This window comes from Myotis yumanensis, unplaced genomic scaffold, assembly GCF_028538775.1.
Source record: "Myotis yumanensis isolate MYYU_CA2020_CCGP unplaced genomic scaffold, mMyoYum1.0.hap1 SCAF_8, whole genome shotgun sequence".
Taxonomy (NCBI): domain Eukaryota; kingdom Metazoa; phylum Chordata; class Mammalia; order Chiroptera; family Vespertilionidae; genus Myotis; species Myotis yumanensis.
Window position 1 is genome coordinate 31,150,922 of NW_027223759.1, and position 18,382 is coordinate 31,169,303.

Genomic DNA, 18,382 nt, shown 5'->3' on the forward strand with positions numbered 1-18,382 from the left:
AAACAGCAACATCCTGTCCTTCCATCCTTGTGGAATCAGCCATCCACACATTGCCACCACTGCTTGCTAGCTGTCCATCTTTCCTTAACCCCAAACTTCCCAAACTTTCCCTCATATGCCTCACATAGAAGATGCTGCTCTTTGAATGGCACACGGGGTGTGAGAGGCCGGTGCAAGGCAGAGCTCTGGCTGCTGGATGACAGTGTCTCTGTAATCCGTCCGTAGCACATGTCTGAAATCTACCCAGCCTGTACCGTACTCTCCCCTAAAATAGCCTTCATAAAGCTCACTAATAAGCAAATGCTCAACACAAGGTCTTTTCCTTTGTTTTCATCCTCCTCAATGGCCAGGTGGCATCTGACATAGCCTAAGGGTTAGGAGCTCAGGCTCTGGGGCTGGACTGCCTGGGCTCAGTTCCTGGCTTTGCCATTCGTTCTCTAGCAGGTCACTCAATGGGTCTGTGCCTTCGTTTCCTTGTTTGCAGAGTGAGGATAATAGAACACCTGCCTCATACGTTGCTGTGTGAGGAAGTAGTTGTATGGAAAGTATAGAAACAGCGTCCGTCTCATCCAGGGGCCACGAAGTATGTCTGCTGCTGCTTCTGAGCACCCCTGTCTGCTGCCCTGTCTCCTGCTTTTTCTAACAGCGGACACTCTTGAATTTTCTCCTGTCTCTTTGAGTTCTCTTGTTTTTGTTTTTGTTTTTCATCATCCAGCTTTTCTTTTTGTTCCCTAATATGAAGGAGTTTGTAGAGAATACGGCCTTCTCTTTCTTTCAGATCCAGGAGGCCATCTCCCCACCTCCAGACCAGTCATTGCCCCAGGGCTACACCCTGCTGCCTGCAACATGGCGCCATCCAGGTCTCCTCCCTGCACCTCAGGCTCAGGAGTCCCCGAATAGTTTAAGGTTCATTTTATTTTTGTTTTAAAAGTAATAAATGCTCATTATAGAAAATAGAGACAAACTGAAAGGATAAAATACAGATCAGTGGTAACCCATCCCTCAGCAGTGTGTCTGCTTTGAGCCCAGTGGGTCTCAACCTGCTCCGATAACCCCAGGGAACATTTGGCAACGTCTAGAGATGGTTTGGTTGTCAACTCAGGGCTGGGGAGAGGTGCTAATGGGTAGAGTTGAAGGATGCTGCTAAACGTTTCACAGTGTACAGTACAACCCCACAACAAAGAATTAGCCCAATAGTGCTGAGGTTGAGAAATACTGTTCTGGGCCTTTGTCTCTACATCAGTGCCCCAAAGAGAACAAGTTGGAATTGACTTTTTCTTTCTCCTGCATCTTGCTATCTGTTTCTATCAGGGGCCCCACCTTTTCCCTCATCCCACATCACATCCATTACCAAACCCACAGAATCCCCATCTGCACATCTTTGGCATCTATCCCTTCTTCTCTTTCCCAGTTTTGACATTGATGACCACCTACCCAAACTAATGAAAAAGCCTCCTCCTACAGGCCCTTCACCTCAGTCTCCTGCTTGACCTTGCCTGAGCCCCTGTGCTCAGAGACGTCTAGAGACTCCATTCCTGCCCAGTCCAAGCCTGGTAGAGGCTGAGCTCGCTGAGGGCAGCAGCTTCCACATTGGATCAGACTTTGTACCCAGCCAGAACCTAACACCATTCTGATCAAAAAGCCAGTGCTCAGGGAATCTCTGGAGAATGCATGTGGGTGAATGGTCACATGTAAGAAAAACCTGAAAACCAATTTCTCACAATCTGTCCTCCTGCAGATCCTTAGTGAGTGGTTTGGCCGGACCATCATCTGCTCCTGCACCAAACTGAGCTATGAGCACGCACAGAGCATGATTGAGAGCCCGACTAAGACAATCCCTGAGCAGGAGCTGCCCCCCATCTCCCCTGAGCACACCAGCGAGGAGGTACACCAGGCTGTCTTGAATCTCCACCGGATTGCGAAGGAGTTACGCAAACAGCGGTTTTTGGACGGTGCACTGCGTTTGGATCAGGTCAGTCACTTCCTTTTTTTAGAGCTACCAACAGATTTGCTTTGTGCCTGAACCCAGCATGTCTGCAACTCAGCATGGCAGTCTTGCACTCTTCCCTCCTTGTTTCCTCAGTCACTGCGCTGAAGCAATGTTCCCCAAGGTAGGCAGGAACTAACTCCCACTCTCCCTAGCTCTGCAGGCACCTGAGGCCTAACACTGTGAGCCCAGGAAAAGGGTGGTGTCTAGGTGGCTGTGAGACCAAAGCTCCCAGCTGGCCTAACCTGGGAAGGTATGTCCAGTATTTGGTCCTCACCTCGGTTTCTACTGCTAAATCCCTCTTAACTGAGCTGGTAACAGGAAACATGGACATGTAGGAGTTAACCAGTATCTGATTATGGGGCTTAAAGAAATAAGTGTTTCTTCTTATCCCTTGTCTTCCTAAAAGAATTATGTTTACAAATTCCAGATTAATATCTGAGGAAGCACAGAGCTGGGGAGACTATAGAATGCTGGCTATTGAAGAAAACAATGACCCAGAATGGTATTGATGGCTCTGGAGTAGCACAGCCATGCCAATGGTTCACTGGGACTTAGGCAGCTGTCATTCAAACCTGGTTAAGTTGCCATGTCTGGTAACTCAGTTATCTGTATCTCATTGGCCCTCTCATTTTATAAATTAGAAAGCCAAAGCCCCCAAAGGTTAAATAAGTTGTTTATATGCAAGAAATCCAGAGAGCTAGCACTTTGTTCACCTTTCCTCCTTTTACACCATGCTGACTTAAGAGAAAAATTTTCCTTTCAAGTGAGAAAAACAAGCCCTCAAAAGTCCTACTTAGTAGAAACATCAATGAGAGAGAAACATCGATCAGCTGCCTCCTGCACACCCCCTACTGGGGATGTGCCCGCAACCAAGGTACATGCCCTTGACCGGAATTGAACCTGGGACCCTTGAGTCCGCAGGCTGACACTCTATCCACTGAGCCAAGCCGGTTAGGGCTTTTTCATCATTCTTAGTAGAAACTTTACCCACTACACAATAACTCCTGTGACCCTTGCCCTCCAGCCCCTGGCAACCACCGTTCTACTTTCTGTCTCTCTGAGTTTGCTTATTCTAGGTACTTCATATAAATCACATAATATTTATCTATTATAGGCTAAGTTGTAAAAAAAAAAAAAAAAAAAGTCCTACTTAGGTTCCAGTTAATGAAGGTTTGAAAATAAGAGATTTGCATCCTTAGAGTTGATTCCTTGGTTCTCTAGATGAGTGTGTGGACCAGGACTTTAGGAGGAGCACATCAGCCTCCTGAGACAGAGACACCGTGAGATCCTTTATAAATCAGCTCAGTGGCCCATTTGGCAGTCACTGCATTTGTTCTCATGTGCCGACTGCCTGCATTTGCCTTCACTAAAATCCATTTTTCTTCGGACCTTTGGCATAGCCTGCTGTTTGAGCTGCTCTCTGATGCTGTGTTTGCCTCAGTTCACGATGTCCACGTTTTTGGTAGCAGTCCTAAAGTATATATATGCGTTTTTACACTCGCCTCAATTAAGAAGGTGCTATGAGAGGCCTTTGTAAGAGGGGACACCATCCTTGTCACACAGCATGCCCTTGAATGCAGAATAGATCTGCTAACCCAGAAGTCACCTTTCCGAGAAGTCAGTTTACCGTGATGACTTTCAGAATGGATGAGGTGGAAGACACTAGCATGGTACCTGTTTGTCAGGTAAGGACTCAATGGTTTGGAGGTCATAATAACTTCAGAAGTACAGAGCATCTTTACCACTGGTGATTGCAGTCCACACCTTAGACCAGAGCTGCCACACTTACATCTGAAATGGTGCACCTTCAGCCCTCAGGGCTACCTGGGCTGGCCTCAGTCCCTAGGGACCACCTGCTAGCAATCCTGTCTGCTTATCCTAGCGTGCTGTCAGGTACTAGCAAGTTCTGTATGTACTGTGATGTGAAACAGATGGGAAGCACTGCCTTTGAGGTCAGATTACCTGCTCCAAATGTCTCTTTTACCTGGAGCTTAAACCGAGTTCTAAAGAGATTCTAGCTCAGTGAAATGATGCTCCTTTATGCCATTGCCCAAAAGCAAGTGTAGGTGCTGAGTGCATTCTTTGTGCTTGTGGTTGAATGAGTTGAGTAACATACCTTCCAGGTGGTTTCTTCCCACCTTCATGTTTTCTGCTGCCATGTTAATTCCAGAGTTTAACACATGCTTGTTTTATTTTCTTTATTATACATATGTCCCTCTGTTTCTTAAAAAGACTCTCATTAAAGGGACTTTTATGTGTTTGTAGTCAAAGTAATCATAATGGATTATAATCATATGCAAATCTGAGCTTTGTGGGGTCGGGGGCTATGGGAAGCCCTTACGCCCTGTTCAGGTTCTTCCTGGATGACTCAGGCCTGCCCTACGGGCCTTGGAAGTGCACAGAGCTCCCTGACCCCCATCCTCCCAGGAGCCTCCCTTCCAGGAAGGAAGATGCCATTAGTTGACTCTGATGTGTTGTTCTGTGTCTTAGCCATTGCCTTCAGAAAGGATAACAAGGGAGGGTAGCAGGGTGCTAAAAAAAACCCCCCAACAAAAATCAGGAAGCTACACCTACAGCTTTCTGGGGCTTTCTTTCCAGACTGACACCCTCAGTGTGGTGACAGCACTCAGAGGGAGGCCCTCCGTGGGAGGCTTCTGAAGAAAGGAGCCCCACTCCCTGAAGGAAACTGAGCCACTTCAGGATCCTCAGCATGTGAGAGGGTGGATATGACTGGCTCCTGATGAGCCTTTGACTTTCTGAATTAGAGAAAGTTGTAGTGAAGAAAATTTATTTTCATCTTCTTAGTCAATTTCTCTAAACTAAAGGGGCCTTTATTAAATTCTCAGCTATCTTACATGAATCCTGCCTGGCACAATTTTGAAGCTCAAACTAGTGGCCATTTCTGTGAGCAAGATAAACTCATTAATGGAAATAATTTTTTTAAAAATATATTTTATTGATTTTTTACAGAGAAGAAGGGAGAGGGATAGAGAGTTAGAAACATCGATGAGAGAGATCGATCAGTTGCCTCCTGCACGCCCCCCACTGGGGATGTGCCCGCAACCAGGATACATGCCCTTGACCGGAATCGAACCTGGGACCCTTGAATCCGCAGGCTGACGTTCTATCCACTGAGCCAAACCGGTTCGGCTGGAAATAATTTTTAAGTACCTTGGGATCCAGGCTGCTGTGGAATGCTATTATGGATGGCCTTGCCTAGCCAGCTTTTAAGTCAGGGGTCTGCAGGCTTCCTCTAAAGGGCAGATCGTAAATATTTTAGGCTTTGTGAGCCATAAGGTCTGTCTCCAGTACTCAACTCTGCTGTCGTAATGTGAAAGCAGCCAGAGATAGACAAACAAGTGAGTGGGGCTGTTCCAATAAAATTTAAGGACACTGAAATTCAGAGTTCATATAATTTTCATATCACAAAATAGTATTCTTCCTTTAATTATCTTTCATTTATTAAAAAATGTAAAAAACATTCTTAGCTCAAGGACCATACAGAAGCAGGTGGAAGGCTGGAGTTGGCTTGTGGTCCATAGTTTGCAGACCCAGTCAGCTCTTAGCAGCTCATCATTGCTGCACTGAGAATTGGACTGGGTAATGGGAACAGTTGTGCTAAGTTAGCTCTCAGGATGGTTTCATGCAATTAAGTAAAGTATTCATTTGATTACTACCATGCTTAGCAGGTCCAATTGGTGGCCGGAAGTAGAGGAATAAATCGGTTTAGCACCAGTTCCCTTACCCTATTTACAGTCAAGTAGCTTTAATTAGCCTGAAGCAAAAAGAGCAGTGGTTTTAATTTCCCAACTCTGCAAGCTCTACAGCCTCTTCACAGCCAGTCTCCTCCCACCAGCCCATGTCCCTGGACCCACTTGCAGAGATGCTGGCTCTGCCATCTTGTCGGGTACACTGAGGGCAGGGATTGCTCATGGCAAAACATGGCTCTGATGCCATGGTATGGCATTCTCCCCCCACCCCTGTTGCTATATGTAGCAGTAAGTTTTGTTGAGTCATGCATTTACAAATTATAGTTCATATTTCTATTCCTTCTCTCCAATACAGTTATTTTCAAGAAATGAGCATTTTAGCTCTCTGGTATTTAATTTTATACAGTATGGTATTTGGTACAAGATAGAAGGATGGGCCTAATCATTCTATTTGGCTCTCCTTTGGTCTTATTATTTATGTCATCATTTTTGCACAAGAGTAAGCTGTTAATCAGGTGCTTGGATATGTTTGTAGAATCAATCTCTGTTCTCTTAGTCATGGAGTCTTTCATACAACATGTCTTCAGAAGGCATTCTTTGGGTGCTGGAAATGAAAGATGGAGGAATAAGATTTGGTATAGTGGAGGAGCCAGCAGACCACCCAGAAAATGAAAAGTGCCGCAACAGAGCTCTCACAGAGTGCTGTGAGACTGTACCAGAGTGGACCGGCCCGGTTTCAGACATCAGAAGGTTTCCCAGCAGGGCAGTGTGCCCATGAGGGCTTTAAAAAGACTTGAGAGACTCACTAGGCTCTGGAGGCACTGGGGGGCTGGGGAGTGCATTTGAATAAACTACTGGTACAGGCATGGGAGGAGCAACAGGTGGCACATTCGGGCAATGGCCAATTGCTCCAGGTCATGAGGTATATAGCGAAGAGAGGGAACAGCTAGGGAAGAAGGCAGAGGCTGGGCCTTGAAATCTGAGGGAACCATCTAGGGGAGCCATGGAATTATTTTAAATATGGAGGTGACGTGATCAGAATTGTGTTTTAGAAAGTTCACTGGCTATAGTATGAAGAGTAGACTGAAGGAGAACAAAATAAAGGATTCTTATATTCTAAGAGAGAAACAACGAGGGCCTGACATAGAGACTGTAGGGGAGAGAAATTTACAGATCTAAGGGAGGAAGGAAAATCGGTGAGCCTTGACCAACTAGACTTATGAAACTTTACCCTAATCTCTGGTTATGTCCTTAGGACATTCTTGGAACAGTGATGATAGGGTCAGAGATAAAGACATATTTAAAAATCTTGAAATATTGTCACATACCCTTCTAGAAATGTCATACCAGTGTATTCCCCTTTCAGTAACCTGTGAATAAGGGCAGGAGGGGAGAAATGTTGGCAAGCGTTCTTTGCCTACATGGGGGTGTTTGTATCTGTTCATTCCTCTCCCCTCTCCCCTCTCCCCTCTCCCCACTCCCCTCTCCCCTCTCTCTCTCTCCACATGTCTAGGTCTGAAGTGTCCCAGTGACTGAGGTCTTACATTATTCCTTCATCTTTGTCCTATGTGTTCCTATTTCCATTAGCCATTATAAATAAAACATGCATAAAACTCCTAAGGGTCCTAATATTTTAAATGTCTGAGAGAAGTGATTGAAAGCATCTCGCTAGCTCTTGCTAACATTGAGACTGGAGAGAGATCTCCCGCCCCAAACTACAGTTCTTCCCACTCTCATTAGAATTAGTACAGAAACCCACTGTATTTGGAATGGTGCTGAGAACTCTTGTATTTTTAGATCCTCGGAGAACATTTGTAATTTCACTAGCCTATTTTGTTGCCCTAACTTCTTCCTGTCTGTAACAGCTCTCAGGCATTGTTTGGGTTGGCTGCACATGAATAATCATAAGGAAATCTAATTGACTTAAGACTGAGGAGGATAAAATTGCTCATGTAACCTGTGCCACTGTAAGAATGGTGCCACTCTTTTTAAGGTGGTGATAAACAGTATAAGAAGACTTCTAGAAATTCAGGACTTCTGTTTAAATGTTGACTGTGCCTTACTTCAGCTGTGGAGATAGTTCTAGAATCAGTGAGGCTTAACGAATATTTATCACCCTGTCATATTTTTCCCAGTTACCAGTTTCATAATAATCATATTAGCAAAATTTTTGTTTAGATTTATCCATTTTATTTATAAATAACTCTATAGCCAAGACTGGGCTCTTTTGAGCTCCTCAGTCCCCAGGTGTTTGAGGATGGCCTCTGGAGGAGAGCGGAGCGGCTGGAGAGGGGACACACTGCAGCCTCCGGCTCCACGGAGGATTCCCAGTCAGAGGCATAGATCTCTCCTGTGAGGGGAAGAGAGAGTTTGATTCAGTTGTCATACTTTAATTTCATGTGGAGTCAGGGAAAACAAGCCATATGTATGTATCCCACGGCATGAACAAGACAGACTTGAAAACTTGACCTAGTTGTATGTTAAGTACCACTAATTACAGCTACTGTGTGAGCTGATCACTATTTGTGGCTTGTTAACATATGCATAAAAACTAACATATATCATTAAATTTCAGAGTAACTCTGCTGAGCAGCTTGTTATTATAAACCTAAACTCTTCATGTACTCACTCTTCCTTTAGGCACATCACAGAGTCATTCACTCATAATTTTAAAAAATTAGAAGGGCTACGGGTAGTATTATTCTGGAAGTTATTAAAAATACAGACTCAGACACGATCTCCAACCCTCACTAGACAGATATTTCTTGAGTTCCTATTGTGTTACAAATTCTGCTCATAGTTCTATGAAGGAGCCTTAGGCAGTGGAAGACAGACTTTCTGTCCTAAAATTTCACAGTGAATTTGAGAAGAACTCTGTGTACTCCACATCCTGCTGCAGAGAGGTTTGCATTGCCGCCCCCCATCCATTCCCTCCCACTTGGGGCTCCCTAGCTCTTTATTTATACCTGTTACCCCTCTTTAAAAAATTTTTTTCTACTGATTTTAGAGGGAGGAAAGGGAAAGGGAGAGAGATAGAAATATCAATAATGAGAGAGAATCATCGATCGGCTGCCTCCTGCACACCCCTCACTGGGTAGTGAACCTCCTGGTTCATGGATCGATACTCAACCTTGAGCCACAGCAGCCGGGCTACAACTGTCACCCTTTTTGATCACATTGTCACATTGCCTTGTTATTTTCCATTTACTTCCCTGTCTCCTCTAGACTGAGTTCCTTCAGGGTAAGGACAGCGTCTTTTCATCTTTGTATCTCCAGCTCCCACACAGTGCTCATTTTTAACCAGGCATTTCAAGGTCTGTAAGCATCTCTTGTATATATTGGTCTTTTTAAAGAAGTGTGATGGATGTGACCTGAGAAAGGTACAATGGCTAGAGGAGAGAGGTGTGTTTATGTAAGAGAATTAAATGCACATTATGAATCAGAGAGGCTTCCTCCCCGTTTGAATAAAAGGGTTGGGTGTTTGATTGCTTGCCAGGGCATACAGGGTTTAGAACAAGGTGTAATGAGGACTTTCTCAAGGTGGAGCTGCCTGGACAGGTGCGAGGAGCCAGGAAGCTTCAGCACCCCAGGGGGCTGGCAGTGCTTCTGAGGGGTCCTGAGCAGTCTGTGTTCACCTTGATATCCTCAGACCAAGCTGTGCCCCTCAGCGAGCCTGGCAGAGGACGCTCTCTGGAAGAAGGCACTGAGACCCCAGGTGCCTCCCTGGGAATGGAGAAGCTCAGGCTTGTCAGAGACCTTGCCAGCACAGAAAGGTGGGGGAGGCACCAAATTCCCCCACATGCCTCTCAAAAAGATTCCCTCTGGGGTGAGCTCATCTGAGCTGCTATCCCCACCCCCATGACAACATAAAAATTATTTGTCTACCCCAGTGGGATCCCTGGTCTAATAGTCCCTCTTAGAATTTGATCAGAGCCTGGTGTTGCTTCTAATGGGAATGATTTCCACAAGATAGGTTCTGTGTTAGTTGTCGCGGGACTGTCTGAGAAGATAACTCACATCACAGTTGGAGTTGAGAGTGTGCCGGATGACTCACTGCTGCATTTCCAGAGGGCAGTGAAGTGAGACAGAGGGCTCTCACACTGACAAGAGGATGTATAAGACACTTCTGGGGGTCGAGCAGGGCAGCGGCAAGTGCCCCATTCCCTCTTCAAGATGTAGATTTGGCTCCTCCAGGCCTGTCTTTCTGGCAATTGTACTTAGGATTAGGAAGCGCTTGGACTCTCCCTTTCTATTCACGGGACACCCTGCATGTCCCCTCCCTACCCCATGTCACACCCACGTCACTCAAATGTGAGCCAAACAGCTACGTAAGAGACGTGGAATCCTTTGACGTTAGTAAAACCTGCACTGGGAAAGGCATCCTTGCAGCTGACCCTTAGATTTCCACCACGACTGCTTCTTGGGGCAGGCCCAGTTGAGTTCGAATTTTATGGTTCAGTGAACTGGGGCTCTGCTCCTGGTCTGTCCTAAACCCTGCTGCCAGAGATTCCCCAAATGTGCTTTCACCTTCACTCAAGAACCTACAGTCTCCCGCAACAACTTCATGGACCAGTAAGATTTCCATAAATATTCTGGGACAAGATACAATGGCTAGGTTTTAATTTTGCTGAACAAGGACATTTTCCTAAAAAGTCAGTTACCATCTCTTATCTCCACAATTTTACAAATGAAAACATTTTAGCACCAAAATGAAGGAAATATAGAATTTCATAATATGGGGTTGTCTTTTACACTGATTGAGCTTTTCAGAAAACCTTTTTCTCTTTTTGTTGATCTCCAACCAGCCTTTGAAAACTACTGACTCATTCCATCAGATCCAAACACCTCCTGGCTTTGGAGGCCCTCTGTGATGTGCCCTGTGTTTGGTACTCCCTGTTTCCCAGCCACATCTATACCTTCCTCCCTCGTCCTTCCCTGCCTCACGTGGCCCTGGCCTCCACTTGCTGCCCCCGGTTCCACAAACCTCCTTCCTCCACAGAGGCTGCCTCCCACTCTTCTTCCCAGGTGCTGGGTGGAGCACTTGGTAGGTTTGCATTCGCTTCATTTTGTAGTTTTGCTCTTTATTCCCTTTCTGCTTCCTTCCGCCTGCATTCTGGATCATCAGCTGTGTAAAAGGCAGATACCTCTCTGTCACTTCTTTCTCACCCATAAATTTATGCACTGGCACACCAGAGGCATGCTAAAAGCTGTTCCCAGCACTCCAGGTCACCTGAGGTCAGGGGGTGCTTGAGGACACACTGCCCATCTCCAGTCTAGAGCTTGGAGATATGGTCCTGTTATTTCTCAAGAAATTTCCACATTTTTAGCCCTAGCCAGTTTGGCTCGGTGGATAGAGTATTGGCCTGTGGACTGAAGGGTCTCAGGTTCAATCCTGGTCAAAGGCACGTGCCTCAGTTGCAGGCTCAATCCCTAGCCCCGGTTGGGGAGCATGCGGGAGCCAACCAATAGATGTATTTCTGTCACATCGATGTTTCTCTTTCTCTGTCTCTACCCCTCCCTTTTAATCTTGCTAAAAATCAATGGAAAATATCCTCAGTGAGAATAACAAAAAGAAATGTCCATATTTTTAAAGAATCGTAGTGTCATAACAAGTTTGTTTTGTTTTATAACACCATTTTAAATGACATATGACAGGCATTTTTTAAGGAAATTGGAAGCACCTTAAAATTATTTTGTAGCCCTGGCCGGTTTGGCTCAGTGGATAGAGCGTCGGCCTGGGGACTGAAAGGTCCCAGGTTCGATTCCGGTCAAGGGCATGTACCTTAGTTGCGGGCACATACCCAGTGGGGAGTGTGCAGGAGGCAGCTGATTGATGTTTCTAACTCTCTATCCTTCTCCCTTCCTCTCTGTAAAAAATCAATAAAATATATTTTTTTTAAAAAATTATTTTGTAACTTCCAAATATCCCTTTTGCCTACCTTTTTAGGACCCCACATGTTTTTTGACTTCCTACTAGCACAAAGTAGTATGCTAGGTGTTGGGGACAAAAGAGAAAATTGGATCCCGGTCCCATTCTCAGCGTGGCTTAATGCCTCATGGAGGAAACAGACACATCGAGGCCTGGACATGCTGAGTTTGGGCTGTGTGGAAGTGGCTGCTTTGGTGGTTTACATGATGCTAGCTATGGTAGAAAGGAGTCACCTTCAAATTTTGATTAGGAATAAGGTCATTTTGATTTAAAAATCTCTACAAAATAGAAATTAGCAATTTGCTGTATAAAAATGCTAGAAATTCTGAAAATAAATTAGAAATTATTTAAGCACCCCTTGAATTGTGACCTACCAGGGTCAAGGAAATCTGTCTTGTGGAAGGAATGAGTGCAGACCCAAAGGGCAACACCCAGGAGGGAGTCCCAGCAGGTCTCTTACCAGCTTGTCAGCATTAAATTGGCAGTCTCCTAAATAAGAACATTTGCTAATGTTTCGCGGTCTACTGGGTTTGAAGAGCACTTGACCAGGTAGCTTTTCCTGAGCTCTGAAAACTTAGGCTTGGCCATCAAACAGGTTGAAACTGATTTGCTACAATCAGTTTCCTTCTGTAAATAATAAGGAGTTCTCCCCTTCATTCTCCTGCCCTCTACCCCAGCCAAGTACTGAGACTTAGCCCTTCCTGCAAGCTTCCAGCCAGTCAAGCCCGCAGGTTTGCCTGCCTTCCTGGTTGGCCTGCAGAACACACTTATGAATAAGTGGAGGAGGAGCAGAGCGCTGCCTGAGCTTTCGCCCTTTCCTCCGCCTGCCTGGCTGTCCAGCTTTCTGACCTGGATTCCTGACTCCTTGTTGCTGAGGACTTCTTGGTCCCTGTGGAGATCTGTCCTGTGTGCCCAGAAGCCTAGCTCTGAACTCCTCCTTGGCACATGCTTCTGCTCCAGACTGCCCCAGGCCCAGCGCCAACGCTCCTGTGGCCACCAGCTTCAAGTCAGTGACTGGTTACAGAGCGGAGAGCTCAGGAGCACAGTCCCTGCCTCAGACCACCGGCATTCAGATCCTTTTCACTTTGCTGTGCAACTTAAACTATCCCATGCCTCAGTTTCCTAAGATAATAATGAGTAAAATGAGATACCGTGTTCTGAGGTAACATTGAGATTTCACCTCACCTATGTCATAGGTTTGTTGTTAGGTCATGAGTTGTACCCATAACAATACTTAGGACAATGCCTGACACATAGCACCCTGCAGAAGTTAGCTGAATGTTCAGATGGTGAGAAAGGCCCCATTTTTGTCCTCACAGAAGTGCCACCTCTATCAGAGAAGAACCCAGCAAGAGCTATAGTACAGGGGTGGTGGCCACCAGAAGAAAAAATTATCCTTGTTTGTGATATTTCAGATGGTCTCTAGATGGAGGGGGAATATTTGACATGTAGGTGCAAGGCAAGGAAGGGTCCTCCCCTGCTCCATAGGGAGTGGGCCAGGTTGTTGGGTGTGTCCAGGGAGGCGTGGCAGCCAGAGCTCACACTGGGCTGTGCCGTAGAGCATCAGGAGTTGGCATTGGGTTCATTCACAGGGGACATCACGCAAGATTTGTGAGCAAGGGAGGGAAGGAGAGGGAGTTCTGCACATCATACTTCAAGTTCCTCAAAGAGGAACTGCAAGATACTCCATTTGTATAAATATGCCATGCTTTATATAACTCTTCCCTAATATTGTTGTCATAGGTCGATTTTAGTTTTTATATTATAAATAACATGGCAATTAATATTCTTATGCATAAAATTGGATTATCGGGGAGAAACCAAGATGGCAGCATAGGTAAACACCGGAAATTGCTGCCTCCGACAACAACTTCAAAAATACAACTAAAAGACAGAACGGTCATCGTCCAGAACCACAGGAAGGCTGGCTGAGTGGAAATTCTACAACTAGAAGGAAAGAGAAGAGCACACAGACTTAGAGGAGCTACGAAAGTAAAGTGCAGAGGTACGGAGGCTCCAGCGCGCGGGAAAGGGGCAGGCACCGGAGGACGCGGCTGTCTTTTTGAATCGGGAGGGAGTCACAAGCTCCCGACTGCTCTGAACTCCGGTTCCGGGAAATCTCTGGGGCCCCAGGGCTCATATGGGGAGAAACTGGACGATCTGGCAGCAGGCAGAACTCGGAACTTGAGGACGGCTTTCCCTCAGAGGTGCTGGCAGCAATTACCGGGTCACTGAGACACTCGGCCCCTTAGGGCAGGGCTGAGAATCAGCCATAGCTGCTTGCTCCGCCCTGTTGATTCCAAGACCCCGCCCCATCCAGGCTGCTGCAAAGGCTTTTGCATATGAATGCCCGGGTCCTTTGCAACCTGAAAATTACCTAACAAATTGCAGCTGGGCCAGACAGACCCAGAACTTCCAAGAGAAGGCCCAAGGCCCCACAGCAGCTTGCATTGCTTCACAGCTGGGCCTCATCTGGGCACCCCCAAACCCCAAAAAAAGGAAGGGAAATATGCATATCTCTTCGTAGCTCCTGCTGGGTAACCTCAGGAAGAAGCTTAATTAGCACCTCCTTAGATCCAAGAGCCAGTGTACCCAGTGGTCAGAGTGGGACCATCCAGATTACAACTCCTCAGATTCATAAGGAACACACTCAGGGGGCAGACTCAGTGAGCACCAAAGCCCCACTGAAGCAAGTCTTGCCCCAGAAGGGTGTCCTCAGCACAGAAGTTCTCCCACTGCAGACACAGCTGATTCTCACTGCCAATTGGCCTGGAGGTCAATTCCTCCCAGTGACACCTAAAACAATCAAGGCATAACTACAACAAGACTGTGCACAAAGCCCACAAGGGGGTGCACCAAGAGTGTCCACCTAGGTAACTGGGGAGGCTGAGCCACTGGGCCCTGTAGGATACCTAGCACACAAAACCACTCTACCAACACAGGGAAGCAGACAAAATGCGAAGACAAAGCAACAGGTCACAAATGACAGAAATGGAGGACAGCAAACGACTGGATATAGAGTTCAAAGCCACGTTTCTAAGATTTTTCAAGAATTTTATGGAAACCGCCGATAAATGTAGTGAGATCCTCAAGAAATCTAGTGAGACCCTCGATGTTGTGATAAAGGACCAAGTAGAAATTAAGCATACACTGACTGAAATAAAGAATATTATACAGACTCCCAACAGCAGACCAGAGGAGCACAAGAATCAAGTCAAAGATTTGAAATATGAAGAAGCAAAAAACACCCAACTAGAAAAGCAAAATGAAAAAAGAATCCAAAAATACGAAGATAGTGTAAGGAGCCTCTGGGACAACTTCAAGCGTACCAACATCAGAATTATAGGGGTACCAGAAGAAGAGAGAGGGCAAGATATTGAAAACCTATTTGAAGAAATAATGACAGAAAACTTCCCCTACCTGGTGAAAGAAATAGACTTCCAAGTCCAGGAAGCGCAGAGAACCCCAAACAAAAGGAATCCAAAGAGGACCACACCAAGACACATCATCATTAAAATGCCAAGAGCAGATCCGAATCGAAGATGGCGGCATAGGTAAACACCGGAGACTGCCGCCGTGGACAACCACTTCAAAAATACAACTAAAAGTCGGAGCGGACATCAACCAGAACCACAGGAAGGCTGGCTGAGGAGAGACTCTTCAACTAGAAGCAAAAACAACAGCATTCCGACGCTCAGCGGAGGCGCAGTGTGGAAAATTTAAAGGTACGGCGGTGCGGTGGTGAGGGTGCGCGCGCAAAGCGGGCTGGCGGCTGAGGGCGCGATTGTCATTTTCAATCAGGAGCGAGTCTCAGACTCTGGGCTACAGATCCGGGCGAGTCTCTAGGGACCCAGACTCAAACGGAAGAAGCGGGACTGTCTGGCTACGGCCCCTCCGAGGTTTGCAGCGATTGCTGGGACAGAGAGGCAGAGCCCCTGGGGATGGACTGAGAGCGGCCATAGCTGCTCCCTCCCCCCGCCCTGTTGAGCCCGCCCCGCCCAAACCCTGCGCACAGCCATTTGCCGATCGCCTCAGGCAAGGGCTGGACTAGCGCCTCCCCTGAGGACTGAAGTTTTCCCACAGCTGATTTCCACAGCCAGTCGGCCTGGTGGTCAAATCCCTCTAGTGTTAACTACAACAATTAAGGCTTGGCTAGAACAAGACTGCGCACAGAGACCACAAGGGGGTGCACCAAGAAAGCATAAAAGATGCGGAGACAAAAAAACATGACAGAAATGGAGGATATGGAGCTAAGAATCGCAATTTTGAGGGCTTGCCATAAATTTGTGCAGAGCCTCACGAAAACTAATGAGACCCTCGATGCTACGATAAAGAAATTAGAAAGTAAGCATACACGGACTGAAATAAAGAATATTATACCCAATAGCAGACCAGAGGAGCACAAGAATCAAACCAAAGATTCGACAAAAAACACCCAATTGGAAAAGCAAAATGAAAAAAGAATCTGAAAGTGTGAAGATAGTGTAAGGAGCCTCTGGGACAGCTTTAAGCGGACTAATATCAGAGTCATTGGAGTGCCAGAAGATGAGAGACAGCAAGATATTGAAAACCTATTTCAAGAAATAATGGCAGAAAACTTCCCCCACCTGGAGAAAGAAATGGACTTACAGGTCCAAGAAGCGCAGAGAACCCCAAACAAAAGGAATCCAAAGAGGACCACACCAAGACACATCATCATTAAAATGCCAAGAGCAAAAGACAAAGAGAAAATCTTAAAAGCAGCAAGAGAAAGAGGCTCAATTACCTACAAGGGAATACCCATACGACTGTCAGCTGATTTCTCAACAGAAACTTTGCAGGCCAGAAGGGAATGGCAAGAAATATTCAAAGTGCTGAATACCAAGAACCTACAACCAAGATTACTTTATCCAGCAAAGCTATCATTCAGAATTGAAGGTCAGATAAAGAGCTTCACAGATAAGGAAAAGCTAAAAGAGTTCATCACCGCCAAACCAGTATTATATGAAATGCTGAAAGGTATCCTTTAAGAAGAGGAAGAAGAAGAAAAAGGTAAAGATACAAATTATGAACAACAAATATGCATCTATCAACAAATGAATCTAAGAATCAAGTGAATAAATAACCTGATGTACAGAATGAACTGGTGACTATAATGAATCAGGGACATAGAAAGGGAATGGACTGACTATTCTTGGGGGAAAAGGGGTGTGGGAGATGCGGGAAGTGACTGGACAAAAATCATGCACCTATGGATGAACTCAGTGGGTGGGGAGTGAGGGTGGAGGGTGGGGTGGGAGCTGGAAGGAGGGGAGTTATGGGGGGAAAAAAGAGGAACAAATGTAATAATCTGAACAATAAAGATTTAAAAAAAAAAATGCCAAGAGCAAAAGACAAAGAGAGAATCTTAAAAGCAGCAAGAGAAAAAAAGTCAGTTACCTACAAGGGAGTACCCATACGACTGTCAGCTGATTTCTCAACAGAAACCATGCAGGCCGGAAGAGAGTGGCAAGAAATATTCAAAGTGATGAATAGCAAGAACCTACAACCAAGATTACTTTATCCAGCAAAGCTATCACTCAGAATTGAAGGTCAGATAAAGAGCTTCACAGGTAAGAAAAAGCTAAAGGAGTTCATCACCACCAAACCAGCATTATATGAAATGCTGAAAGGTATTCTTTAAGAAGAGGAAGAAGAAAAAGGAACTCTTATCATTTGCCACAGCATGGATGGAACTAGAGAGCATTATGCTAAGTGAAATAAGCCAGTCAGAGAAGGATAAATACCACATGATCTCACTCATTTGTGGAATATAATGAACAACATAAACTGATGAACAAGGACTGATCCAGAGACGGAGAGGCATTGATTGGACTGTCGGGCCTTGGAGGGAAGGTAGGGGAGGGTGGGGGTGAGGGGGAAAGATCAACCAAAGGACTTACATGCAAGCATATAGGTCTAACCAATGGACACGGACAATGGGGGGGTGAGGGCATGAGCGGGGGGGGGGGGGGGGGAGGGGGGGAGGGGGGTAACGTGGGTATAAGGACACATATGTAATATCTTAATCAATAAAAAAAAATATTTAAAAAAATAAAATTATTTTTCTCCTTATTTTAGCACTATTTTAGTACATAATTTTATATTTGGTTGATCGTGCTGGTTACCTTGTATTATTCTTATAATAAATACCTGCTATGTTTTAGCCATCAATCCTAGCTGTCATATATTAACATAATTATGTTTTAATGTTTGAAGGATTAGTAATTAAACTTGAAATGTTCAATTAAGTACATGTAGACTGGTTTTCAAAATTGTGTGACCTATGATATAATTTCCTATAAATAAAATTTCAGATTAAACAGACATTCCATTAAAATAAATAAATAAAATAAAATTGGATTATCTCCTTAGGAGTACATTCTAAGAATTATTGGATTGAAGGGAATTGATTTTTTTCTGTGATATGTTTCTCTTTTTTATTAACTTCCATTATTTCATCATAAAATTAATACATGTTTACTTTATAAGAACTTAGAAATTAATAAGTAAGCCAGAAGAGCCATTGATCAGTCACCCATCACCTAACAATAACATTTTTCTATGTATCCTAAAGAGCTTTTGGTACAAACTGTTAGATAATTTTCCAGAAAGGCTAGATTGTTTTAGGCTTTCCCCAGCAGGGAACAATAGTACATTGTCACTGCCTCTCACCGAATTGAGAGTTTGTGGGGTTTTTTATTCTTTGTTAGTATGATAGGTTGGAAATAGTGT

At 45.1% G+C, this 18,382-nt stretch overlaps 1 protein-coding gene across 6 annotated transcripts in view; it reads left to right on the forward strand.

Annotated features, from left to right (window-relative positions):
• DIS3L2 (DIS3 like 3'-5' exoribonuclease 2) overlaps nt 1-18,382 on the forward strand; it is a 309,482-nt gene that overhangs the window by 238,194 nt on the left and 52,906 nt on the right. For all 6 annotated transcript variants that reach the window (XM_070422394.1, XM_070422395.1, XM_070422398.1 and 3 more), the window contains one exon: nt 1,739-1,972. In XM_070422394.1, coding sequence (XP_070278495.1) covers nt 1,739-1,972 — 234 coding nt within the window. The remainder of the gene's footprint in view (nt 1-1,738; nt 1,973-18,382) is intronic.